Source organism: Camelus dromedarius, chromosome 7 (genome assembly GCF_036321535.1).
Source record: "Camelus dromedarius isolate mCamDro1 chromosome 7, mCamDro1.pat, whole genome shotgun sequence".
NCBI lineage: Eukaryota > Metazoa > Chordata > Mammalia > Artiodactyla > Camelidae > Camelus > Camelus dromedarius.
The window spans coordinates 12,136,325-12,164,094 of NC_087442.1; the positions used below are offsets into that span (position 1 = coordinate 12,136,325).

Sequence of the window (27,770 nt, forward strand, 5' to 3'; positions counted from 1 at the left end):
AATGGTGGCTGCAACTCTATCAACTTGCATCCTTGAGTGACTGCAATGAACAGGGCTTCCCTGCCTGCCTGAAATGGACATACAGCATGCATGAAAAAAAATCTTTTTTTGTTTTTAAGCCATAGAGACTGGAGATCTTTAACAGAGTATAATGTAGTCTATCCTGGCTAATTACACCTTCTCTGAAAACTACCAGTTGATGGAACTCCGTCAAAGGCCTTTCACCATTTAATGATAACATCAGTAGCTAATGTGTATTTTTAATTATGTCTTAAGCAATCTACTCAGTACTTTTTAAAATATCTCACTAAATTCTTGCAATTCTCCTATGAGAAAAGAACTATGATGAGGTAGGAACTTTCCCTTTGGTCATCTTTTCTCTATCTACTTTCACTTCCCTGGTGATCTTACACATTTTCTTGGTTTTAAATATTATCTGTCATTTTCCACTGAATCTCAGATACTGTTGATTGTAAGATGCACTGTTGTTTTATGTATCACAAAAAATAGTCCAACTATTTTAGTGCTTACTTTCACGTGGTATTTTTACTTCAAACTTACTGACATAGCCTTTTTAGATTTATGTGTTTCATTAGTATCAACTTTTATGCTCAGCATCTCTGTTTCTTTGTCTTAATCTTTCTGAAAGTATTTTTTTAGTTAAAAAAATTTATACAATTTTTAAAGGTTACTTTCTTCTTAAGTTACTATAAAATATTGGCTATATTCCCCATATTGTACAATACATCCTTGAGCCTATCTTACACCCAATGGTTTGTACCTCCCACTTTCCTACTCCTCTGATGGTGCCGCTCCCCTCTGCCCCACAATGGTAAACACTAGTTTGTTCTCTGTATCTGTGAGTCTGCTGCTTTTTTATTATATTGACTAGTTTGTTGTATTTTTTTTAGATTCCACATAAATGATATCAGATAGTATTTGTCTTTCTCTGACTTATTTCACTTAGTATAATGCCCTCCAAGTCTATCCATGTTGCGGTAAATGGGAGAATTCTGTTCTTTTTTATATGGTTGAGTAATATTCCATTTTGTGTGTGTGTGCGTGCGCACGCATGTGCACGTGTATATGTATATACACACCACATCTACTTTATCCATTCATCTGTTGATGGACACTTAGGTTGCTTCCATACCTTGGCAACTGTAAGTAATGTTATGTACAATGGGAAGAGGTGGGGTGCATGTATCTTTTTGAATTAGTGGTTTTCTTTTTTTCAGATATATACTCAGAAGTAGAATTGCTGGGTCATACAATAGTTCTATATTTAGTTATTTGGGAAACTTCCATACTGTTTTCCACGGTGGCTGCACCAATTTACATTCCCACCAACAGTATGTGAGGGTTCCCTTTTCTCCACGTTCTTTCCAACATTTGTTATTTGTGTTCCTTTTGATGATAGCCATCCTGATAGATGTGAGGTGATATCTCATGGTTTTGATTTGCATTTCCCTGTTGATGAGCAATGTTGAACATCTTTTCATGTGCCTGTTGGCCATCTGCTTTTCTTCTTTGGAAAAATGTCAGTTCAGTTCTTTTGCCCATTTTTCATTTGAGTTGTTTGGGTTTTTTTCGATATTGAGTTGTATGAGCTGTTTATATATGTTGGATATTAATCCCTTATCGGTCATATCATTTGCAAATCTTATTTTCTCGAATTTAGTAGGTTGTCTTTTTGTTTTGTCGATGATTTCCTTTGCTGTGTGAAGGTATTTTAAAATGGCAGTTAATCTTGATATATGCAATACCAACAATGTGTATAACTAGTTGACTAACAACAGTGTGAACAGCCTTGTTCAAACTGTGCATGCTCAGGCAGTGACAACTACATCATGCCGGGAAATATCAATTATAAGATGTCATCAATTGTACGATGCAATCTCATTTCCAAGATGTTATAGTGTGTGTGGTGATGGGAGTGTCTTTTCAGAATGAGTGAAAAACATGTTATTTCTCAACTTCCAAATTTCTATCTCCAGTCCAGACATCTTATTTAATTCCAGATGTGAATATCCAGCTCCTATTTAACGTCTTCACTCTGATTGTTTGGTAGACACATCAGATTGTTTAAAATAAAATTAATTTCATGTGTTGTGCCCCCCTCTTCCATCCCCAGTGTTCCTTCTGTAGTCTTTTTGATTTGCAACTCTTAGATTCTTTGACTTAGGTTAAAAACTGTAGAGTCAAAGATGATTCCCTTCTGTCATACCCTACGTTCAATTCATCAGCAAATCCTGTTGACTCCTACTTTATCCTATATCCAGAATCTGACACATCTTACCTCCTCTGCCAGTATCAGTTTGGTGAAGACATCATCATCATTCCTTTGGAAGTCATTTCCCCTCTAGTTTCTTGGCTCAACTCTTGCTCCCTCTATGGTCCATTTTCAGTATAGCAGCCATTTTAAAAACTAAGTGGTCATGTTACTTTCTTTAAAAAAACGAATTTTTATTGAGATGTAATTCACATGCTTCATGAATCACCCATTTAAAGTGTATAACTCAGTGGCTTTTTATATGTTTACAGACTTGTGCAAAAACCCTCACCAAAATCAATTTTAGGATATTTTAATCTCTCCAGGAAAGAAACCCTAGGCCTCTTAGCTAGCCATCACCCCTCAATCCCTTCATTTTCCTCAGTATTAGGCAACTACTTATCTAGTTTCTGTCTCTATGGATTTCCCTATTCTGGACATTTTGTGTAGGTGGAATTACATAATTTGTGATCCTTTATGACTGGCTTCTTTTATTTAGTATAATATTTTCAAGGTTTGTTCATGTAGCATATATTTTTATTGCAGATAATATTCCATTGGATGGATTTACCACATTCTACTTATTGATCAGTTAATGAATAGTTGGGTTGTTACCCCTTTTTTGTTAGTATGCATAATGCTGCTGTGAACATTCATGTACAAGTTTTTGTATGTTCTGTTGTATGTCACTGTTCCTCTAACCCAATGTATTATCTGTTGTGTAATAAGCCACCCCAAAGCTAAGTGCTTAAAACAGCCACTATGAGTTTATAAGCAGGCTAACCTTGGCTGTATTTCTGTGGCCAGCTGGTAACTGGTAGTTCTAGGTATGCTTGCTGGTTTAGGATGGACTTGAATGGCACTTGCTTCTATCCAAGGCTAGCTTGAGCATGTTCTCATAGCAAGGTAAGAGTATAAGAGCAAGCAGATTTGGTTGTGCAGGAGGGCAAGAAGTGCATTGTAAGTCGCTGGTTGGATCATGTTCGCGAATATCCTGTTGCCCAAAGCAAGTCTCTTAAGAGAAGCCCAGGCTCGGAGTGGAAAGGGACTACAAAGTTACAGGGCAGAAGGTGCGTCTAAAGGAAAGCTATTAATTGGGGTCATGAATGCAGTCAACCTGTCACACACACCAACTTTGCTCTGACCTTAATACCTTTGCCTTTGTTTCCCCTCTGATTTCCTCTTTATATACCTGCTTGGTGAGCTTGCTCTCTCACTTTCTCAGGTCTCTTTATTGATCATCTTATCAGTGACATCTTCAAGTTTGATTACTCTGCAGAATTAATAGCCACCCATCTCCCTCCTGCTTCCTAGCTCTATTTTTCTCTAAAACTTTTAAGTCACCATCTGATATGTATTCTGTTTATTTAGTGCTTGGCTTCCCTCAACTAGAACGTATGCTCTATGAGGTCAGGGATTTTAGTTTAATTACACTGTATTGATTGCCTAGAACCCTGGGATATAGTAGGCACTCATTGAATGTTTGTTAAATGAAGGAATGAATATATATTGAACCCCTTTTACTTAAATTCTAATTTTCTTAAAAGTTCTCACCTACCTTATGTTGTACAATGTCTAAACTGGGTCAGCTGTTCTTGATTAGAATACCTAGTGAAGGAATGTTTCTTCTTCTCATAGACACACAGACTGTACAGTGTATGAGTAGGTCTGCCACTTACTAGCTGTTTGACCTGAGCCAAATTTGGTATTTTTATTTGTTTTTGTTTTTTGTTTTTTGTTTTTTCACCTATCTCCTCATCTGTGAAGTTAAGGATAACAGTAGTTCCAACCTCAATGAGTTGTTGGGAGGAGCTGAACAAGCTTAATATATACAAAGTGTGTAAACAGTGCCTGGTACAATAATTATTGCATAGTATTCCTATCACCCACCTGTTATTGAAGTACATGGCACAAGGAAAATCGATTTGGAAGCTGGAGAGATATTATGTTGATGGAGAATCTGCAAGATCTTTGAAAACACAGTGTATTGTTTTGGAAGTGGAAAGCACAGAAAACAAAATAGCAGATGATATTTTTCCAATGTGGAAATATGGTACATTGTATCCTTAAAACATACCCATACCATGAAGTGCTCTTCACAAAATGTTATTCGTTATTTCAGGGTTTACAAGAAAAAAATACCTAAAACTAGTGAGCATACATTTTTAACTCTGTCTCCCTTGAGAGTCTTCTCAGTACCATTGTAGATACATCAGAGAGGAGGTAATTCATTTCTTGCAGTTGATACCTTGGGACATTAGGACTTAATTCTCTCATGGAACCCCAGTTGGAAAAGAAGGAAAATGTCTTGACTAAGGTGATTCCTACTTTTCTGACCCTGTCTGTACCCTATTACTTCTCTGACCTCAGTTGAACCCTCTTAAATGTGATTTCATCAGCCTGCTCTGAGCTTACTCAGAATATAGAATTTTTAATATTTTCATGCAGCCAGCACCAATAAACTACCTGCTTCATGCTAGTATACTTTGGATTTAGGAATGAAACAGTGATCAACGTGACGTAGATCTCAACTTTACTGAGCTTACAGTCCTAATAGGCCATTATGTCCCAGTTATTTACTTGTGACAATATTTCCCACAAATCTTTGGTTTTAGAATTGTAGGATGTGGTGTTCTGGAATGTTTCCCATGGTTTTGAAAACAGAGAATGACTTGGGATACAATGAAAGAAAATTATGACAGGGGTGGGGAGTTGTACCAAAAGGCAGGAAACGTGGTAAGTTGTTAAGTAAAAAAGTATTTGCAATTTAAAGTCCTGAATCTACTGCATCTGTTTCACATGATATGCATCTGCATTTTCATTCAATTTTACTCCTACTCCAAATAGAGTTCCATTTAATTCAGCTATATGTATGTGACAGAAATTTGATCTGTTTACTGAAGGCCTTTTTGAATAGTAGTGGCGAATGTTGTTGAATTTTTATAAGTAAATTTAGTGGACAATTTTATAGATAGTTTAAAATAGTTCATTTATGATGCTGTTTTCTTTTGGTTTTTGTCAGGATCCTTGAAACTTTAGGATTTACTTGCTCTTAATTGGCCAGAAGAAAAATTTTGATCCTCTTATTCCATTTCATATAATTTTATGTTAATTTCCAAGTTTAACTCCAGGTCAGTGTATTTTCTGTTTATTCTTTTCATGAATACCACTTCCCTGGTTTTATTTCTCACTCTTTACTGGCCAAAGTAATTAGGGAACCATGATCAACAGACTCTTAAATACTCAGCCTCTTTCTTAACCTCAAAAAGCTTCCAGAGGCCTATCAGGCCCTTGATTATAGCACTTCTCAAGCCTTCTCAAGTAAAACTGTTTTTTCACAATCTACAGACTTCAGGACCAAAATATTAGTAAGGAATAACTATAAAGATTAATAATATCCTTGCCTCCCTCGTCCCTCTTCCCTTTCATTTTATGGGTGGGACAGAATACCAGTTGCTCTTCATCTCTCCACCTGTACTCCGGCAGTTGAATGTGCTGTTCAAAACACATGCCATGAATCTCAACAGGGCTTCAGCAATGTCTGGCAATACTGCTTTTTCTTCACTTTCCCTATTTAGACTGCATTTCCACTCATTGGAAACCTCTCACAGCTCCCACTCTCATCTGTGGACTTCATCTCAAACTTTATTGAGTAATCAGATGCAGCTGTCATCTTCTTGCCACCGTATCTACAAACCTATCTGTGTTGGTCTTCATGTTCTCTGTTTCCCTTTCACTTGTATCAGAGATACAATTCCTCTTCTTGTGACTCAGGTTCTGTATGTTTTTACTGTCTCTAGGGCTTCTTTCTTGCAGTTAGCATCATCCGTTTTTCTCTGTATTGGATTTTCCTGTCAGCCTACAAACATGCTCTGCTATCTGCCAGCCCTGATACATATGCAAATGTATGTAAGTATGATGACCAAATATGTATAGATATATACATGTCATCTTTCCTGGTGTCTTCTATCCACTCTTTCTTGTTCCTATTCTTATCCAATGAATTATCTTGACTGATTAATTTTTCTCCTACCTCATTGCCTGTTTCTTCTCAACCATTTTTGTGGACTCTGTTCTTTACCAATCCTTTGAATATTGGTGAGCCCTAGGATTGAGTCTTCTTTATCTACACTCCCTTGGAGATCTGCTTATTAGTGTACTGTGACACCTAAATGTATCTCCTGCCTCATCTCTCTCCCTGAGTCCTAAACTACATAGCCAGCTGCCTTCTTGATCATTTAATCATCCTCTCTTGTTGGTGACATAATGCTTGATTTTTTTCCCTAGTGATTCCCCACTTCAGGAAATGCCATCACTGTCCATCCTGTTACATCAAAATTTTGGTGTCAGCCTTGATACTTATTTCTCTCTCACACCCTTCTCCCATGTCTAATTTATTAGTTAGTCTTATTTCCTCTACCTCTAAAATATGTCCTGAATTCACCCATTTTTTTCCATCTCCACTGCTTCTACCTTGGTCCAGGCAGTCACCTCTTGCTTAGCCTACAACCATAGTCTCAACTGGTCTCCTCTGCACCCATTCTTACCCTCCAGTAATCTGTTCTCCACTAGAGTGGTATTTAGAGGCATTATAATAGATACTGCTTTGGATTTACGTTGTCTAGAATTAAATCCTAACTTCGCTGTTAATCAGCTGTGTGGTTTTGAGCTAACTACTTGACACCTCTGTGCCACAATATTCTCATCTATAAAATGGGATGATAATTGTCAGTAATAATAAAATATCAATCAGATGGTCTCTCTCTCCCTCTCTCTTTCTCTCACCCACACACACCCACCCCTCTGCTTTTGAAATTTTGAATTCTTATTGCACTTAGAATAAAATCCAGGCTACTTACCATGACTTTCAGGATCCTTCAGTGGTATTTAATATACTCATAGAATTGTGCAGTCATCATCACAATCCATTTTCATCCCTCCCGAAAGAACCCCCCAGATAGCAATCATTCCCACTAACCCCCTGGTCTTAGGCAATAAGTAACCTACTTCTGTCTCCATTCTTTTTAATGTTGCTGATGAAAAGTCTGATGTTAATTCTAGTTGTTTTATAGGAAATGTTTCGAGTTTTCTTTTTAGTATTGATTTTCTGAAATTTATTCATGGAAACTAGGACAATGCATACATTGTCTCTCATCAGGCGCTTTATTTTTATGGGCTAGTGTGTTCTAGTTTTTTAAATATATGCAGCCTGTTGTTGTTAATGTAGTTGTTACTCTTTGCTGACGACCTCCGAAATTTGGCCAGTAGGAGTCCCTTCAACCTAGCTCCTGTGTTGTTTTGACATCTAACAGAAGATATTCTAGAACCTTCGTCTTGAATAATAGATGGGTCTTAGAATGCTTTAGTGCTAGCCATTTCTTCCATTAGTTTTGGTCATTATTCTGGTTGTTGTTATTTTATGTAGTCTGTGCTTATTTATATGTACTATCATGTTTATCAGTTTCTAAGTTCCACATTAGTATTAGTTTCCTATGGCTGCTGTAGTGAATTGCCACAAACTTGGTGGTTTACACCACCACAGATTTATTCTCTTAACAATTCTAGAGGTCACAGATCTGAAATGAGTTTCACTAGGCCAAACTAAGGTGTCAGAAAGTGTATGCTCCCTTTAGAGCAACTTCCTTGCCTTTTCCAGCTTCTAGATTAGAGTTGCATTCCTTGCATTCCTTGATTTCTGGCCCCTTCTTCCAACTTCAAGGCCAGCAGTGTAGCATTTTCAGATTGCTCTAGTAAATCTTCATATTGCTTAATCCTCTGTAGTAAAGTCTTCCTCCAGTTCCTTTTTATAAGGACACTTGTGATTACATTTATGGCCCACCCAGATAATCCAGGATAATCTCCGTAATTCAGGCTGCTTGATTACATTTGCAAAGTTCTTTTTGTCATATAAGGTAACATTTATAGGGTCTGGGTTTCAGGATGTAGACATTTTGGGGGGTATTAGTCAGCCTGTCATGCTTTTCTTTTATACTATTCTGGATTCAGTTTCCTTTTTCTAAGCTGTTAGCTATTTTTGTTTAGCACCTTGAAATCATTTCATTATCTTTTGGGGTTTTTTTTACTGTTGTTAGGAGTATGCCAGTAGCCTAATTTATCTTTCTTTTCTCTCTGGTTGACATTAAGAAGTGTTATGCATTTTTACTTCAACTTTTGTGATTGTGGGTTTTGTTTTATCTATCATGGCAAGGACTCATTTTGCTACACTTGAGTGTTTTTGATTTCCAACTGTTTTGGAAGATTACAGACATATTATTTTCAGATATCCCTCCCATTTTCTTTTTACCTTCTGCATTTCCTAATTCTGTTTGTTATGTCTCTCATATTTTCTGTTCATTTTTCTCTGCCTTCTGGCTAATTTTCTCTGAGTCATCTTCTAGTTCTTTAGTTTTCTTTTCAGCTCTAATCTGTTTATTTCAACTGAGATTTTGTTTTAGTAACTATATGATTCAAAATTCATTGTTTATGGTTTCTTCATGTTTCCTTTTTAATATGTGTTTTTAAGCTTGGAGATCTTCTAGAGTTACCTCAATAGAAACTTCCTTTTATAATTTGGTCTGCAATTTATTAGTTTTGATTTTTTTCTTGTCAGGCTTAATTACATTTGTATGATTTTAGAGGAATTATTCAAAATCTTTTCCACTGAATGATGCTCTAGCTTTCTTGCTTTTAGTACCATGATACTTTTAATAATTTTCCTGAAATTTTAGGACCAAGTCTCTCCTTTATTATTAATTTTTTTTAACTTTGGTAATAATCATTTGTTTTTTGGCATCTATTAGACTAGTCCTATAATTTTCTCTGTTGACCTGTTAATGTTAAGTATTATGTTCCTGGATTCCTAATGAATGACTATGCTTGCATTAAATATGTGTGTGTGTGTGTGTGTGTGTATAAAACTGAACTTTATTTAAGAGTTTGTCCTCAGTTTATTTTGTCAAGTTTTGACATCCAGATTTTGATAGCTTCCTAAAATGAATTTGGAAGATTTTTTTATTGATACTATCACCTATTAATAATTGATAGTGTATTTTCCTTAAAGGTTTGATGGAAACCAATAATATACCTTTTCATTGTGAGAAGGGGAGTCATTGGCTGTAGTTGTTTTTCCTGCCATCACTACCCTTCAATTTCTCCAATAGCAGTTTGCTTTAATATGAATCATTTTGTTAAAGTTCAGTAGGTCTGAGATGGGATCTGAGATGCTGGTACTTCTAGATTCTGCCTATTGTAAATAATGCTGCTATGAATATTGGGGTGCTTGTATCTTTTCTAATTAGTTTTTAATTTTTCTGGATATATGCCCAAGAGTGGGATTGCTGGATCATATGGTAAATATATTTTTAGTTTTTTAAGGAACCTCCATACTGTCCTCCATAGTGGCTGCACCAGTTTACATTCCCACCAACTGTGTAGAAGGGTTCCTTTTTCTCCACACCCTCTCCAGCATTTATTATTTGCAGACTTTTGATGATGGCCATTCTGACCAGTGTTGGGTGATACCTCATTGTAGTTTTGATTTGCATTTCTCGAATAATCAGTTATGTTGAGCATCTTTTCATGCGCCTGTTGGCCGTCTGTATGTCTTCTTTGGAGAACTATTTAGATCTTCTGCCCATTTTTTAATTGGGTTGTTTGTTTTTTTGATATTGAGCTGTGTGAGCTGAGCGGCTTGTATATTTTGGAAATTAATCCCTTGTCAGTTGCATCGTTTGCAGATATTTTCTCCCATTCCATGGGTTGTCTTTTCATTGTCTTTATGGTTCCCTTTGCTGCAGCACTTACCTTTTTGGCAGGGGGCCCAGGAATGTGAGGAGGGTAAAAAGAGATTTTGATTGCTTGCTCTGAATACTCATGTATTATTTGAATCTTATATTTGACAGTATATTATATTACTAGTATAGGAAAAAATTTAAAGAAATTTAATAATAAAAGGGAAAAACCACTATACTAAATGATCTCTACAGTCTCTAAGCTCTAAATTTCAAGGGACACTGGCAAATTACTGCAAAATTTTAATAGGAATATTAAAATATTTCTAATTCATATTCCAAATGATTTTTATTTAAATTCTTTTAAAATATTTTTTAGGTGTGGAATATCAAACAAATGATTAAGTTGACACAGGAACATATAGAGGCCCTATTGGACAAATTTGGTGGGGAGCATAATCCACCATCAATATATCTGGAGGTAAGCAATTGAGTATCATATCTGTAGTTAATTTTGAAAAGAAGAAAGTGAACTTAATAAAAAGCATTTGTACTGATAATATTGGTTATTTTAGGGAGTGGGATTAGAAATAGATATGGGAAGAGAGGATTACTTTTGTCTTTATTATACTTTTTAATCTTGTTTCACTTGTTATAATAAATATGTAGTATTTTATAATTTGGAAAATGTCAGAACTAAAGGAGAAGTTCTATATAAACTTCAAAATATTACTCTGGTCAAAAAAAAAAATAACTTACTGAAAAGAGAGACAGAGAAAGTGTTCTGTTGTAGAGGTCAGCAAACTAGTTACCATATTAGAAAATAGAATTTTATGGAATATCTTTTTTCCAGAACAGATCCCACTAAAGTAGGTTTTTGCTTCATTATGGGTAAAATGTATAATATTTAAATAGCACAAAATTGCTTAGCTTTACTCTTTAATAGTGCTTTGAGGTTTTTGCATCAAGCCTTGAGCATCATTGTACAGCTATAGATTAGTCATTGGTCTCAATCCTGTGAGGTAGTAGTTACTATTATAATCACAGGTAAGTTTTTTTGGTGTTAGTTTCCTTATATAAGTCACTCAGGTTCCACAGTGAAGAAGCTGTTATGGAATCTAGGCAGTCAGGCTCTACAGCCCACACTGCCTGCCACTTCACGATACTGCCTGTCTCTGTAAAAGCTGGCTCCAACCGTAATCACTATTCATGCAGGGAAATAACCCTAAATTACAAATGATCAGGTTACCATTTACCTTCAAATGCCAGAGATTTGGGGGCATGGATTGACAGACTCTTAAATAAAAATTCTAATTTAGTAGTCAAATTATTTTTTAAAGGGCAAGTTAAATCTTCAGTGTTTCAAGAGAAAGTATGTTTGCATTTCTAAAATAAACTTGAAAGTTGAGAAATAACCGCTAATAAACTATTTTCTTCTTCATATGTTTTATCACAGAGCACATTGCCAGTTAGTATCAGTGCTAGGACTAGAAGTCATACTTCTGAATAGTTAGTGTACTTTCTGATATCCTATGCTGTCTGTCTTACTTCTGTATGTGAGGAGGACAAGCAAAAGAGTCTTTAGGAGGCAAATAATCCTGGTGGTAAAAATAGTAATTCTTTGTTAATAAGAATTTGTCAATTTAACTAGCAGTTTTTTGCCAGCCATTTTTGTGACTTGAGAAACTTTCTGCACCCTCAAATGTAATACATTTGCATCAGTAACTTTGTCTCACTGTAGCAGGGATTCACTACCCCCTCAGCACACACTCTAGGCTTTTTACTGTTTAAATTACATCTCATTAGCGTGTAGATTCTTATTCTTGAGGACTAACACTACACAATTTCTCTGTAGAAAGCAGTATAATGTAGTGGTTAAGATGAACCATGAAGTCACACAGACCATATATTTGAATTCTGGCTGTGCCTTAGTTTCCACAGACAGGTTGCCTAACCTCCCTATACCTCGCCTCATTGGTGAAGTGGGAATAATATCCAACATGTGGTAATTTAAAGATCAGTTGAGTTTGTAATTATGAAATAGCATAGTTCCTGACACGTATTAAGTGCTCCATAAATCTTTGATATTTATTGAGTGCCTGCTAACATTTGTACTTTTCTAGGTTCTGGGAATATAACAAAAACCAACCAACCAACCAAAAACCCCAAAACAAAAATCTCTGCCTTCAAGCAGCTTGTATGTTAATCAGGGCAGTGGGTTACAGAAAATAAACATATAAATGAGTTAAAACATTGAACTTAACACTAGTTGATATACCATGAAGAGGAGTATGGCTGGAGATGACAGTGTTCTTCCCTGAGGAAAGTTGACCAGGCCCAGGGAAAAGACTTGTGCGTAATGGTATTTGAAGGCCCTTCAGCAGAATACCAAGTCTGCTGATTACCCACTGAGACCCACCATTCTCCTTTTTTGTCTCTATGAATTTTACTACTCTAGGAACCTCATGTAAGTGGAATTATACACTGTCCTTCTGTGACTGGCTAATTTCACTTAGCATAATGTCTTCAAGATTCATCCATGTAGTAGCATGTGTCAAAATTTCCTTCCTATTTAAGGCTGAATAATAGTCCATTGTATGTATATACCACATTTTATTTAACCATGTATCTGTTGATGGTTACCATCAATGGTTGGTTGTTTCCACTTTTTGATTGGTGTGAATAATACTGATTTTACTTCTTTTGGGTATATGCCCTTGGGTGGAATTACTGAATCATATGATAATTTTATATTTAATTTTTTAAGGAATTGCCATACTGTTTTCCATAAGCAGATGCATTTTGCATTCCCACTAAAAATACTTTATATTCTTGCAAACACTTATTTTGTGTGTGTACGTGTGTGTATGTGTGTAATAATAGCCATCCTAATGAGTGAAGTGTTATCTCATTGTGGAAATGTACGTCTCCAACATTGTTCTTTTTCAAGATTGTTCTGGCTATTTGGGATCCCTCTAATTTCCTCTTGAATTTCAGGATGGATTTTTCTATGTCTGCAAACACATTGGGGTTTTGATAGGGATTGCATTGACTCTGTAGATTATTTTGGGTAGTATTGACATCTTAAGAGTCCTCAAGCCTTAAATATGGACAGTTAGGAATAACCAGATATTGGAAAAAAGTTTTTATCAGGAAAGGAAACGGCAGAAATGGTCAAAAGGAACTCAGAAACAGTGTAGAGAACAGAAGAAAACTTGAAAATAACTACGATTAACATCAGAAATGTTTTTGTTTCATGGTTGTACTAAAGAAGGAAAAATAACAGAATAAGAAAGGAGTCTTGAAAATTAAAATAGTACAGCAGAAATTTTAAATATGTATTATGTGTATGTCTGTATTTGCGTATACATAAGATAAAGTTAAGGAAATCTTCCAGGAAGTAGACTAGAACAAAGATGGAAAATATTAGAAGAAAAATGGGAAATATTAGAGAATAAATCTATGAGAGCTGTAAAAATTATAAATGTTTTTAGCTGCAAACAAGAAATAACAAGTTGTTCAAACAAAAAGGGATTTTATTTTCTCCTCTCATAACAAGAGACATGGAGGTAAATTATTCCAAGATTGGTTCTACAGTTGGAAGTTGTCAGATGCTATGGTAGATTGCTACAGTCCCTCTAATTTTTCTATCATGACTACAGCAGTTCTGAGAATCCTACTCTAATGCACCTCAAATCAGCAAGCAGGGGGCATAGGTACTCTCTTGTGTACTGAGCTCCTTCAAGGAGGAAAACCTTCCACCAAAATCCCTTACAAGTCTACATCTCGCCAACTAGAATGGGGTTAGATACACTTCTTCTAGTGACTGTGCTTACATTTCCTGAAATAAGAGGCAAAAGAGTAAAATTTTTCCAGTGTTCTCAGTTTGGCTTCAGATTACTTTGTGCACTGGGAGGTAGAAGTTATGCTATGTTACTTCATTCCATAGCATTTCAAAAGAAAGCCCTTTGATGTTTCCTTAGGAAAGTAAATCTTTACCTATCCATGTATTTCTTCCTTGTAGCAGAAGAGAGAAATCACTTATATCACCATCAGAAATCCTCATGATTTTCTTTTTTCTATGTACTAATTTATTTAAAGACTAGCTTTTAAGTTGTTCTAGATTTTCTCCTACTGGCATATGAATAATAACATTCTGTTATTCCCTTGATAACTACAGTGAAATGAGCCATCATACTCTAAAGAATTTCAGATTTGTCTTCTTTTTTAAAATACATATATATTCTTATTGAAGTATAGTTCACAATGTTGTGTCAGTTCCTGATGTACAGCATAATGCTTCAGTCATACATGAACACAGATTTGTCTTCTTAATCTCAAGTGCCAATCCCCCCCACCTTAAATCATCGTACAAAGGAAGAAAAGATAAGTTTTCCCTAGAAGTCGTTTCCCAGAATTTCTTCTTTTTCTCCCGATTTTTCTATATTTACTCATCCAACAAATTATATGAATGCCTTTTATGTGTAAGATACAATCATAAATATTTTTTTAGTAGTAAATTCTTCTTTTTTGGACCTGATATATTGGATTCCAGAGGTGAAGGGGTAATGTTTCTGGAATCACCCTATATATCTACTGTTAACACACTGACTGGTAGTTACCACAGAATTTATATGCATGCTAGGGTCCCCTGCAGACATACAGTGATGATGATGATTAAAGTTCCTAATAATTATTGAGTGTTTGTCTACGTACCAGGCACTGTTCTAAGAATATAGTAGATCGTTTAATCCTCACCCACCCTGAGTTATGTTTAATATTCTTACTTCTGTTTTACAGATGAAGAAACTCAGGCACAGACGAGTTTAATAATAATATAACCAAGGTTACATAACTAGCAAGTGGGGTAGCCAGAGTTTGAAGCCAGACATTTTGAATTCAGACCCTGTGCTTTTTTTTTTCAAATGAGTTTTCTGTAACTGCTTACATTTTCCCCATGTGTATGTCTGTCTTCTTTTTAAAATCAGAGCCTGTGTTCTTAACTGCTATATCATTATTACATTGCTAATAACCTTTCTTATCTTTAGTCTGTGTAGAACCCAGAATAATGCAGAGACATTTATCAAAACAAATACTGCAATGAAAAGAATCCTGGAAGCTAGGCCCTTCCTATGGAATGCAGAACAGTCCATTAAATATAATTTGTGGGCAGAACATATATAATGAACTCTAATGATAAAAGAGTTTTTATTTTACTGCTTTCTCCCATTACATTTTAATTAGATAGGTCCTTAATTTTCTTCCCATTTTTAATTGAGAAATAATTCATATACTATAAGATTGATTTTTTAACAGTGTACAGTTGAGTGGTTTATAGTGTATGCACAGAGTTGTAGAATCATCATGACTGTCTTAATTCCAAAACACTTTCGTCACCCCCAAAAGAAACCCTTTACCCATTAGTAGTCATTCTCTCCAGCCCCTGGCAACCACTAATCTACTTTCTAAATCTGTGGGTTTGCCTTTTTAGACATGTCATGTAAATAGAACCATACACAATGTGGCCTTTTGTGACAGGCTCCTTTTACTATGAACACCATGTACAAGTTTTTGTGGTAGACGTTTTGTGGTAGAGTGTTTTCAGTTCCTTTGATTATATGCCTAGGGATGGAATTTCTGTGTCCATTGGTAATTTTAAGTTTTTGAGGAATCTACCAGACAGTTTTTGAAAGTGGCTGCATCATTTTACATTTCCAGCAGCAATGTATGAGGGTTACAATTTCTTCAGATTATCGCCAACACTTGTTATTTTCCATTACAAAAATTTATAGCTTTCCTGCTGTTGAATTGGCATCTCATTGTGGTTTTGATTTGTAATTCTCTTTTTTTAATTGAAGTATAGTTGATTTACAATGTTGTATTTGTTTCTGGTATACAGCATAGTGATTCAGTTATATATATATATATTCTTTTTCATTATAGGTTATTAAAGATATTGAATATAGTTCCCTGTGCTATACAGTAAGACCTTGTTGTTTGTTTATTTTATATAGATATAGTACTTTTTATCTGCTAATTCCAAACTCCCAAGTTTGTCCTGCTACCCCCAATCCCCTTGAGTAACTGTAAGTTTGTTTTCTATGTCTGTGTCTTTCTGTTTTGTGAATAAGGTCATTTGTGTAATTTTTTTAGATTTCACAGATAAGTGATATCTATCATACGATATTTGTCTTTGACTTACTTCACGTAGTATGATTATCTCTAGATCCATCCATGTTGCTACAGTGGCATTATTTCCTTCTTTTTTATGGCTGAGTAGTATTTCTGTGTGTGTGTGTGTATGTATATATACACCACATTTTCTTTATCCATTCATCTGTCCATGGACATTTAGGTTGCTTCCATGTCTTGGCTATTGTAAATAATGCTGCTGTGAATATTAAGGTGTGTGCATCTTTTCAAATTAAGAGTTTTCCCTGGGTATATACCTAGGAGTGGGATTGCTAGATCATGTGGTAAATCTATTTTTAGTTTTTTAAGGAATCTCCATACTGTTTTCCATAGTGGCTACACCAGACTACATTCCCACCAACAGTGTAAGGGGGTTCTCTTTTCTCCATACCCTCTCCAGCATTTATTGGTTGTGTACTTTTTAATGATGGCCATTCTGATGGATATGAGGTGATACCTCATTGTAGTTTTGATTTACATTTATCTAATAATTAGCAATATTGAACATATTTTCATGTGCCTATTGGCCTTCTGTATGTCTTCATTGGAGAAATGTCTGTTTAGGTCTTCTGCCCATTTTTTGATTGGGTTGTTTGTTTTTGTTACTGAGTTGTATGAGCTGTTTGTATATTCTGGGAGTTAAGCCCTTGTCAGTTGCATCATTTGCAAATATTTTCTCCCATAGGTTGTCTTTTCATTTTGTTTATGGTTCCCTTTGCTGTCCAAAAGCTTACAAGTTTAATTAGGTCCATTTGTTTATTTTTGCTTTTATTCCTATTGCTTTGGCAGACTGACATAGGAAAAATTGCTGCAGTTTATGTTGGAGAATATTTTGCTTATGTTCTCTTCTAGGAGATTTATAATGTCCTGTCTTATATTTAAGTGTTTAAGCCATTTTGAGTTTATTTTCGTGTATGGTGTGAGGAAGTGTTCTGACTTTATTGGTTTACGTGTGGCCAGCTTTCCCAGCACCACTTGCCGAAGAGACTTTCTTCTTTTCCGTTGTATATTCTTCTATCATTTATTAAAGATTGACTGTAGGTGTGTGGGTTTATTTCTGGACAGTCGGTTCTGTTCTGTTCTGTTGATGCATACATCTCCCCCCACACCCAATACCACACTTTTAATTACTATAGCTTTGTAGTATTGTCTGAAGTCTGTGAGGGTTATGCCTCCAGCTTCATTCTTTTTCTTCAATATTGCTTTGGCAATTCTGGGTCTTTTGTGATTCCATAGAAATTTTAGTATTATTTGTTCTATTTCTGTGAAAAAGGTTCTGGGTAATTTGATAGGGACTGCATTAAATATGTAGATTGTGATTTGTAATTCCTTGATGACTAATGATGTTAAGCATCTTTTTTATGTGCTTATTAGCCATTTGTATATCTTCTTGGGGAAAATGTCTTTTAAGGTCTTTTAAAAAATTAGGTTATTTGTCTTTTTATAATTGAATTGTAAGAATTCTTTATATATTCTGGATAGGAGATCATTTTCAGATCTGATTTGGAAATTCTTTCATTCTGTGTGATGTCTTTTTTTACTCTTTTGATAGTGTTTTAAAGCACTGGAGGTTTTCTACTTTTTCTTTGGTTGCTGTGTTTTGGTGTGTCATATCTAGGAAACCATTGCCTAATCCAGTGTCATCGTGACTTACTTCTGTTTTCTTCTAAGACTTTTTTAGTTTTAGCTCTGACTTTTAAGTGTATGATCCCACTTTGAGTTACTGTTTGAATATTAAGTAGTAGTTTAGCTTCATTCTTCTGCATGTAACTATTTAGTTGTACCAGTACCATTGGCAAATATCAATTAACCATAAATATAAGGCTTTTTTTCTGAACTCTTAATCTGTTGTGTTGTTTTATTTGTGTTTCCTTATTCCAATACCACATGTCTTGATTACTGTAGCTTTACAGTAACTTTTGAAATGAGGAAATATGAATCCTCCAGCTATGTTCTTTTTCAAGATTGTTTTGGTTATTCCAAGTACTTTGCACTTCTGTGTGAATTTGAAGATCAGCTCCTCCATTTCTGTAAAAAAAGCCAACTGGGATTTTGATAAGGGTTACATTGAATCCGTAGATCAATTTGAGGAGTATTTTCATCTTAATAATAACATGTTCTTACATTTTCCTTTTTTAGTTCAAAAATAAATAACATGAACTATGTGTAAATTTTAAAAAACGAATCCATTGAAAAACATAAATAACATGAGCTGTGCCCTCAGCTGGCTTACAGTTTAGTAGAGTTACGTTAAGAACTCAGCTAAGTAGTATAATATCAGTAATAATCATAACAAGAATATTAGTACTATTTACTACTAGTAATAAAATATTTATTGAATTTTTGCTATGTGGTAGTCTCTGTAATTACCTCTTTTACTAGTACTATCTCATTTAACCCTCACAACATTTTTTTTCACAAATGATTTTTTTAAAAAGCCATATAAAGAAGAATGTGGTAATATTCTAAAGGAGGTGAAGCGAGAGCATACTGATTTTAGATTTTATCAAGCAGAGCTTTGAATTAGACTTTGAAAAGCAAGTAGGATTTTGATGAAAAAGAATGGAGTTTGGGAAAAGCTGCCTCCTGAAGAAATAGCTGTTTTCTGCATCTTCTTGTAGCACCAAAGGAATTTTGTTGATGATGATGGTGGTGGTTGAGGTATGTGTTTACGTGGCAGGACTTGCTCACATTTGTAGGGTAAGAAAACAGAGGGAAAGGGTAAGTTGGAAGATATAGGAGAAAATGGGGATAATGATGACCCAAGGCCTCTATTAAAGTGGCCCTAAACACTCAGTGCTAGTACTGAATTGAGAGCAGAAGAAGGATGGGGAAAGAGGTGGAGAATTGCTTGGACAAAAAAAGAAGCTTTTATTTGATGGCTTTGATCTTCAAAGTAAATTTGAAGGTAATGCTATTTTCCTAGTGAATTAAAGGTTGGGGGATGACGTTAGGAGCCAGAAAAGCATAGAAAAGTTTGGAGTAATTGTTGTGAGGAATGTAATACGAGTTTAAAATGAGTAAAACTAATTTCCATGAATTGGTAATGGAACTAATTAGCCTAGTTTTTGTTTTTTTTTTTTTTCCTTCAGCAATGTGTGGTAACCTGAGAAAAAGAAAGGAATAATTAAATGATAAGATTTACCCCAAATTGGTATTTGTCAAGCAAGTTGGTAAAAGAATAAGAATTAACCAGACAGTCTAAGATGTTGCTGTGGCATTGTTGAAATGGTGAGCCACAAAGTATGGGAAGTAAAACAACAAAGAAATCTGAGAAACTGTAAGGGGTTAATAATGTTGACCATGAACAGATTAGTGTGATAGTGAGGTTGAAATTTAAGAAGGTGGAATAAGTATGTGTGCACAGGGTTTTGGGAGGTTCCAAAGTGGGATCTTGTCATCATTTGGGATTCTTTTATAAAGAATTTTAAGTATCTCTGGAACTTAAAGGTATAGTGGAAAAATGCCTCTACAGAGAGGCTTAGACAACTTTAAGGCAGGAGTATTAAAAGAGTAATCAACATCCACACTGAATGCAGCAAGACTAATGGGGTAAAATGAGCCAAGCCAGGTACAAAACAAGGTAGGCAAGTACCTTGGTAGATTGCACCTATGAGGATGGAGAGAGGTGGAATGAGTAAATGTTCTGTACTTAAGAAGAGGAAGAGCTATTGACAAATGCAGGAAGATAAGAGATTGTAATCCACGATGGCGGGAACAATATATTTTCAAAAATTAAGGCTAAGATTTTGATAAATAACACTCAGAACACTTGTTGACATTTATTACTTTTCCTAAGCCTAACTTTGTATAGAAATGTACTTTCCCAGATGACAGAAAATAATATTTGATCTATGCAGGGAGGAATCTTTGTCTCCCAGGCTACATATATATAACCTTCAAAGGGTAGGAATTGTGTTTGTCTTTATTTTTGTAGTCTGAGCCCCAAATAGTACCAGGCACAGCTTTGCTCAGTATTTATTTATTGAATAATTGAAGGCTCAACAAGTGGGTCACATTGAAAGAGATGCCCTTGAGTAATTAGCCTATGGAACTGAAAGCTAAATAGAAATACAGCTCAAAAAATTTTGAATTGATTTGGTTATAATGCCTTGAAATGCTGTGAAACATTTCAGGGTTCAGGGTTGGACAGCTAGTAGTAGATTATAAAGAGGAGGACATTTTGATGTAGTTTAGACCCTTTACTTCAGTAGCTCATTTTAGTATTTTCCCTCCCCCACTGCCAAAAAATTATGTGGTAAGATCAAGTATCAGGTGTGGTGGCCCTTAGTGAAATGAAGTTTCTCCGTTATTCTCCTCTACTTTTAATAATTCTCCCTTGCCTGTAGAATGAAGTTCAGGCTTCATAGCATAGTATGTGCACTCTCTACATGCTGGACCCTTACCTACTCTTCCAGTCTTAATATTTGTTCCCCTGTGTTCCTATTCTTCACGTAAATTCCGCAAACATGTATTGATCCCTTGCTATGTCCCAGGTAATGTATGACATTCAGCTATGCTAGTCTATAGTTTTCCTCTGTGTCTCAAAATATATTACCTCCTTACTTTGTGATAGAATTTTTCCTGTACTACACAGTACTCTTGTCTCCCCACTTAACTCCATCTATCTAAATACCAATGTTTTAAGGTCCGCCTCTTTCCTTATTCCTAACTCGTAGCAAGAACATTCTTTACTTCTCATGTATAGCACTTAAACAAAGAAAGATACATCCATCTGCTGCTCTGCAGCCCAATAATAAACTCCTTGGGTGTTGAGAAATACCATTTTTTTAATCTTTGATCCTCCTTTGTATCCTTTCATAAATGTTTGTAGTATTGCATCTATTTGGGGTAGTAGGGAGAAGTGAATTATGGTGTGGAAGAGGGTGATTACCACTGCCTTAAGAACCATGAACGTGCATGTTCCGATTCATTGTCTTTACTTTTGGTATTACTGTTTTCAAGATTTTCTCTTTTAGAATTTGATATCTTGTGTGAACATTTGACTTTATAGCTTTAGTAAAATAAACTTCTAGAAAGGTACTCTGATGGATAATGTCCTCAAAATTTCTTGAATGCAGGATATAAACCCCCTTTTCAAATAAAATTCTATTCTCTAGGCAGTATTTGGTGGGAAAGGGGAGACTGTAAGAGATCTCTAGTGAGAAAAATAAAGTATTTTAACTGACAGCAGTTTCAGAAAGAAGGTGGTAGTTATACATCTTCTGCTCCCTGTTGAGGAGGTTTTGGTGGTAATGGTGAGACCTGGCACTATGTACCTTAGTCTTGTTTTTTGTCAAATCTCTCTAACACCTAGTCTTTTCAACCTCTCTTTGTGTTCTTTGGAGAGAGAAAAAGAGACAGAGAAAGATATGAAACTTCATATGCCTACAACTTTTCTGGGAAAAGATAATTTTTAACACAGGGGATATTTATCCTTGATGTAGTATTTTCTCATGTTAGGTGTAGTTTGGAAGGTAACTTGTGATTTGACCAGAAAATTGCAAATAATTTTTTTAATTAATATGCATGGCTATTATAGACATATGTGTGTGTCAGTTTTTAGATGTAGTGTATTATAACAAAAGATTTATTAATTTAAAGATAAAAGTACTAATATACAATATTTCCAGCATTTATTTTGTAACTTGTAACACAAAATCCTGTTAGCTAGATTGTAATGAGATTATAATCAGAGACTAAAATTTCATATTTCCTTGTGTTACTATCAGGAAATAATCCAGATTCAATGTAAGTCTACTTTATTTTATAGGCCTATGAAGAATACACCAGCAAGCTAGATGCCCTCCAACAAAGAGAACAACAGTTATTGGAATCCCTGGGGAATGGAACTGATTTTTCTGTTTCTAGCTCTGCATCAACGGACACCGTTACATCTTCTTCCTCTTCTAGCCTTTCAGTGCTGCCTTCATCTCTTTCAGTTTTTCAAAACCCCACAGATGTGTCACGGAGCAACCCCAAGTCACCACAAAAACCTATCGTTAGAGTCTTCCTGCCCAATAAACAGAGGACAGTGGTGAGTCAACTTTTAATATCATCATTGCTTTCCCCTTGTATGTTTCAGAAAGCCTAGTTGTTGAAAATGAAATGTGATACTCAGTGGTCATGCAGATGGAAGCATTCGTTTCAAACAAGAATGGAAGGGACATAATTATTTGGTTCCAAAGTCTGTATTCCTTAACTGGAACAAATTGTATTGTCTTTATTGTCAGATTTGACATTTAAACCTGTTTACCAAACTTGAATCACACTCAAGTCTAAGTGCTAGTTTAGAATCAATCAGAATTTCAAGACTTGAGCTTGCTTGTTGTCTAATATGTCAGTAAGATTCATTCTTTGCCCTTGAGAAATCCCTATTCAGATTTATTATCAGTTGTTAGATTCGTAGTGTGCTGACGTTTTTCCTCTTGTTTACATAACTTTTGATTATTGATCATTCGTATCATCATCGGAACACAGTACTCAGTAAGTAACATATTAAGCAGAGTAATCTGTAGGATTATTATCAATGGTCTATATCAAGTGCAACAAGTACTGATGTTGGATTTAATGAATAATGCACCTGTTTACATCTAATTTCTTATAATGTATGTGGTTGCTTTTGATATTAATTTAAAAAATTTCATTTCCAAATATAAACAAGTCAAAGTAATTTTTAAATTTATTCCCTCAGACAGCATTAGTTTATGCTGCTTCTTCATGGAAAAAGTTTGCTGATGTATGCTGTAGTAGTCCCAGTGGGGTCAGTTTGTCACCTTGTGCAACATAGGCATATGAATATCAGTGTGTGGAGATGCAAGACTAGGCCTTTGCCTGTGTTACAGAGGGAGTTGGAACTAAGACCCTCACATAAATCTGAGCCTTTGAATAGCTTTACCTTCAGCAAAAGGGTGAATTAGAAGAAAATCTATTCACCAGTACACATTAATAGCAGTGAAACTTGTCTATCTTTGCCAAGGCTCCAGATAAAGGTTAAAGTTACCCTTGTGAATTCTGAAGTATAGACCTGTTCTCATCATAGGGTGGGGTTCATATTGTATTACCTGCATGTTCAGGAATTCTCAACCTAAGAAATTAACATGGCAACTGGTCCTGGAGTGGTACTAACACTTAGGCACTGGGCAGAAGCAAATGCATAACCTTCCTTCGCCCATATCAGACTCATAGAATTCACATAGATGATGCCTCACTGACAAGCTCAAAATCCCATTTTAATATGTAAGAAACAGTCTACCATTAGAGCATTAGAAGAGTTAATAACAGCAGGATTAGACTCCTAAGAAAGAACTAAATAGAACTTCTAGGTGGTCTTAAAATTTAAAACTCAATGGATGACAGTTATCATCTATGAAATATTACTGCTGAAAATGATTGTGTTGAATGTTAAGCTTCTGGACTTTCCATTCTATGAGAAATACAGGGGATAAGGGAAGAAGTTAACACCACAAGGAAGCAATTAGATAAATTCAGAAGGTGGACATCCTATAAGACAAACAGCTTGGACTGAATGTCATGGAGGATGAAAAGATTGGAGATTATTCTATACTAGATAAGACTAAAGAGACGAAACAACCAAATGCAGTGTGTGATCCTGGTTTGGGACTAGTGTGGTCCTTCTTGAGATGGGAAATGTTGCATGTTGACTGAATATGTGATTATGAAATTATTAGTTTTTTGAAGTGTAGTAATAGGAATGTTACTATGTAGGAGAATGTCTTTATTCTTAGGAAATACATGCTTAAGTATTTAGGGGTAAATTGTCAGATGCCTGCAACCCCCGTGCCCTTTTTTTGAAATGAAACTTACATACAGTAAAATGTGCAACTCTCAGGGTACAGCTCAGTGACCTTCTACATGTGTAACTGCGATGCAGATTAAGATATAGAATATTTCTAGTGCTTGAGAGTGTTCTCCTGTATTCTGAATTCTATCTCAGTCAATTTGGAACTTTCAAATGGTGTGATGGGAAACAAAATGTTAAAGAGAGAAAACAAATATCAAAAAATAATGTTAGAATTTGAGAGAATTTGGATGTTAATTGTACCATTCTTTCAAATTATCTGTTTAAAATTTTTCATAATAGAGTTGGAAAAATTCAAACAACATAGAACAAAAGAAAAATAGATAGCTAAAAGAAACAGTTGTCAACTAGGGAAAAAAGGCTAATGAACATATTGATGCTGATTTGAGGATGTAACAAAGTAACACTTTAAATAAAATCTCAATATGTCAAGCTAGTTACAGCATATTACAGAGCAAGAGTTAAAATGCTATACAAAAATTAAAATAAAAATTAGTCATTCCATACAAAAATAGAAATACTTGTTTTTAAAAACTCAAAGGTAGATTGAATCCATTTGAAGGGAGGATTAGTGAACTCTGAAAAGCGAGGAAAGAGAGTCAGAGAAAATATGAGACAGGTTATATGCCTCAAAGGAGTTCCAGAAGGTGAGAATAGAAATAAAGGAGTACAGGGAACTGTATTTAATATCTTGTAGTAACCTATAATGAAAAAATATGAAAATGAATATATGTATGTGTATGTATGGCTGAAACATTACGCTGTACACCAGAAATTGACACGTTGTAAACTGATGATACTTCAATTTTAAAAAATAGATAAATAAAAAATTTTAAAAAAAGAAATAAAGGAGTAGAGCAAAATTCAGAGAAATGATGGCTAATCTTCATGAAAGACTTGAATCTAAGGATTTGGGAAATATAAGCTCTATAAATTATATATAAATCATAAGTTTGTTACATATTTGTTATATAAATAAACCTGAATCCATACTTATTAGATACAACAGAATGAACGAATGTTGTTTTGAAAGCACTTAGGAAAAGATTATCTATAGAAGAATTACACTTAGATTATCAAAAAATTTCTTCATAGCAGCTGTAGAAGCCAGAATACAGTAGAATAATACTCTTAAAGTGCTGAGCAATGCCTGTAAATTGCTTAGCTAAAGTCTGAGTTTAGCTAGCCAGGTACACTATGAATCAAGGCAATTTCCAGATGAGGAGTTCACTTTGCCCAGGCTGTACTTGAAGGAGCCATCCAAAAATTACTTTAGGGAGAAAACTAAACACAGAGGAAGGAATGAAAAATAAGTTAAACTTTAAACTATAAAATTTGCACAAGAACACAGCATTGTAAATCAACTATACTTCAATTTAAAAAATTGTGCAAGAAAATAGAGGAGAAAAAATCTATGACCTGGAATTTGGCAGCAGTTTCTAAAATATGACACCCAAATCAAAATCCCTAATGAACATATTGATAGGTTGTACTTTATCAAAATTAAAAACTTCTGCTTTTCAAAATACAATGTTAAGAGAATAAAAAAACAAACCACAGACTGATAATCTTTGCGAAACATATATCTGATCAAGGACATGCATGTATCCAAAATATATAAAGAGCTCTTTGAAAGCAATAATAAGAAAACAAACAACTCAATTTAGAAATGGGCAAGAGATTTGAACATATTTTACCAGAGAAGATATGTGAATGGCAAACAGACACATAAGAAGATGTTCGGTGTCATGAGTCATTAGGAAAATGCAAATTAAAGACACAAGATACCACCTGCTAGAGTGGCTAAAATGAAAGAGTGGCCATGCCAGCTATTGGTAAGGATGTGAAAAACCAGAATTTTCATACACTGCTGGTGGGAATGTGTAATGGTACAACCACTTTTGAAAACAATTTTCCATTTTATTTAATACAGTCCCTTTAAAAGCCCCAACAGCTTTTTTGGTGGTGGTGGGGGGGGGGCAAAAATAGAAAAATCCATCCAGAAATTCATGTGGAATCTCAAGGACTCCTGAATACCCAATTTTGAAAAAGAACAAAGGTGAAGTCTCACACTTCCTGATTTCAAAGCTTATTACAAAGCCACAATAATTAAATCATTGTATAAACAGACAGACATATAGACCAGTGAAATAAATAACTTGTTTATTATTTCTCTTTTTGATTATAGCCATCCTATTGACTATGAAGTGGTACCTCATTGTGATTTTGATATGCATTTCTTTGTTGGCTGATGATGCTGAGCATCTTTTCATGTGCTTATTGGCTTTTGTTTATCTTTTCTAGAGAAATAATTTACTTCTCTAAGTTTTACATGGCATGCACAAAACTGGGCATAACCCAAATGGTTAAACAAGTTGGTATATCCATAAAATGAAATACTATTTGGTAGAAATAAATGCATTGCCAATACACACAACAGCATAGGTGACTCTCAGAGCAGTTATGCAGAGTGAAAGTAGCCAGACAAAAACAAATACATAGTTTATAATTCCATTTATATAAAAATCTAGAAGATGAAAACTCTTCTACAGTGGCAGAAAGCAGATCAGTATTTGCCTGGGCTTGGAGCTAGGGCAGAAGAGGGGTTACACAGAAGCACAAGGAAATTTTCAGACGGTAATAGGATACATTCATTATCTTGAATGTAGTGATGGTTGTGTGGAATATTCATATACATATATATGTATGTATATATATAAATCAAAATGTATCAAATTATACACTTAAATTATTACAGTTTATTATATGTTTAATTATGCCTTAGTAAATCTCTTTTAAAGCAGGAATGATGAGCCTTTTATAACCAAAGAAAATTGGATATGAAATAGATTTGAAGGAGTGAAAAGAGTATTCAGGATGAGGATGGTCATATTTACAGAAACACTTTAACAGAAAGACATAGAAATTCTAAGAATTATATACATAATAAAAGCCTCAAAATATGTAAAACAACAGAATTACAGATGGAAAAATTCACTTCCCTAGTGGGTGATTTCAACACACCTACTCCAGTAATTGATAGATCAAGCAGGCAAAGTTGGTGCACTTATGGAAGATTTGAACAACACAGTTGTCAGTTTTATATAATAGCCATGTAGACCATGTAGACCTCATCAATACAAGAATACACATTCTTTTCAAGAATGTATGGGAACACTAACTTTCTTTTTTAACTGCATTTTAAGCAAGAAAGGGAATCTCCTCCACAAAAATAGGCTATGATTTTTGAGCATAGTGTAGAAATTAGGAACAATAATGGAAAACTAAATTTTTAGAAATTTAAAGACACTTTTAAATGTCATGTCAGGAAAAAATTCAAAAAAAATCCTAGTCCTATATAAATTTTATTGTTCCATAGAAAAGTAAAAGAGAGAACATTTCCTAACTTGTTTATCAAGTTTGTATATCTTGATTTTAAAACTAAAGATCATTTGATATACAAAAATTAAAGGTTAATCTCATTTATAAACATACTTGCAAAAATCTTTAATAAAATATTGGCAAACTGAATCCAGCAATGTATATATTTTAAAAGAATAATTATTCTAGGAATACAACAATGATTTTTAAAAACCAGTGCAGTTCTTATTAGCAGATTATAGGAGTAACACTGTATGAATAGCTCTAGATACAGTAAACAAAAGACATTTGATGTTATTGAAAACCTTTTTGTGATTAGAAACCAGAAGAACTCTGTAAACTTGGAATAAAAGAGAACTTCCTTGATAAAGGG

General features: G+C 34.7%; 1 protein-coding gene across 3 annotated transcripts in view; it reads left to right on the plus strand.

Annotated features, from left to right (window-relative positions):
• Positions 1 to 27,770, plus strand: part of BRAF (B-Raf proto-oncogene, serine/threonine kinase) — a 140,410-nt gene that overhangs the window by 45,129 nt on the left and 67,511 nt on the right. For all 3 annotated transcript variants that reach the window (XM_031455495.2, XM_064487290.1, XM_031455493.2), the window contains exons 2-3: positions 10,382 to 10,483; positions 21,968 to 22,231. In XM_031455495.2, the coding sequence (XP_031311355.1) occupies positions 10,382 to 10,483; positions 21,968 to 22,231 (366 nt within the window). The remainder of the gene's footprint in view (positions 1 to 10,381; positions 10,484 to 21,967; positions 22,232 to 27,770) is intronic.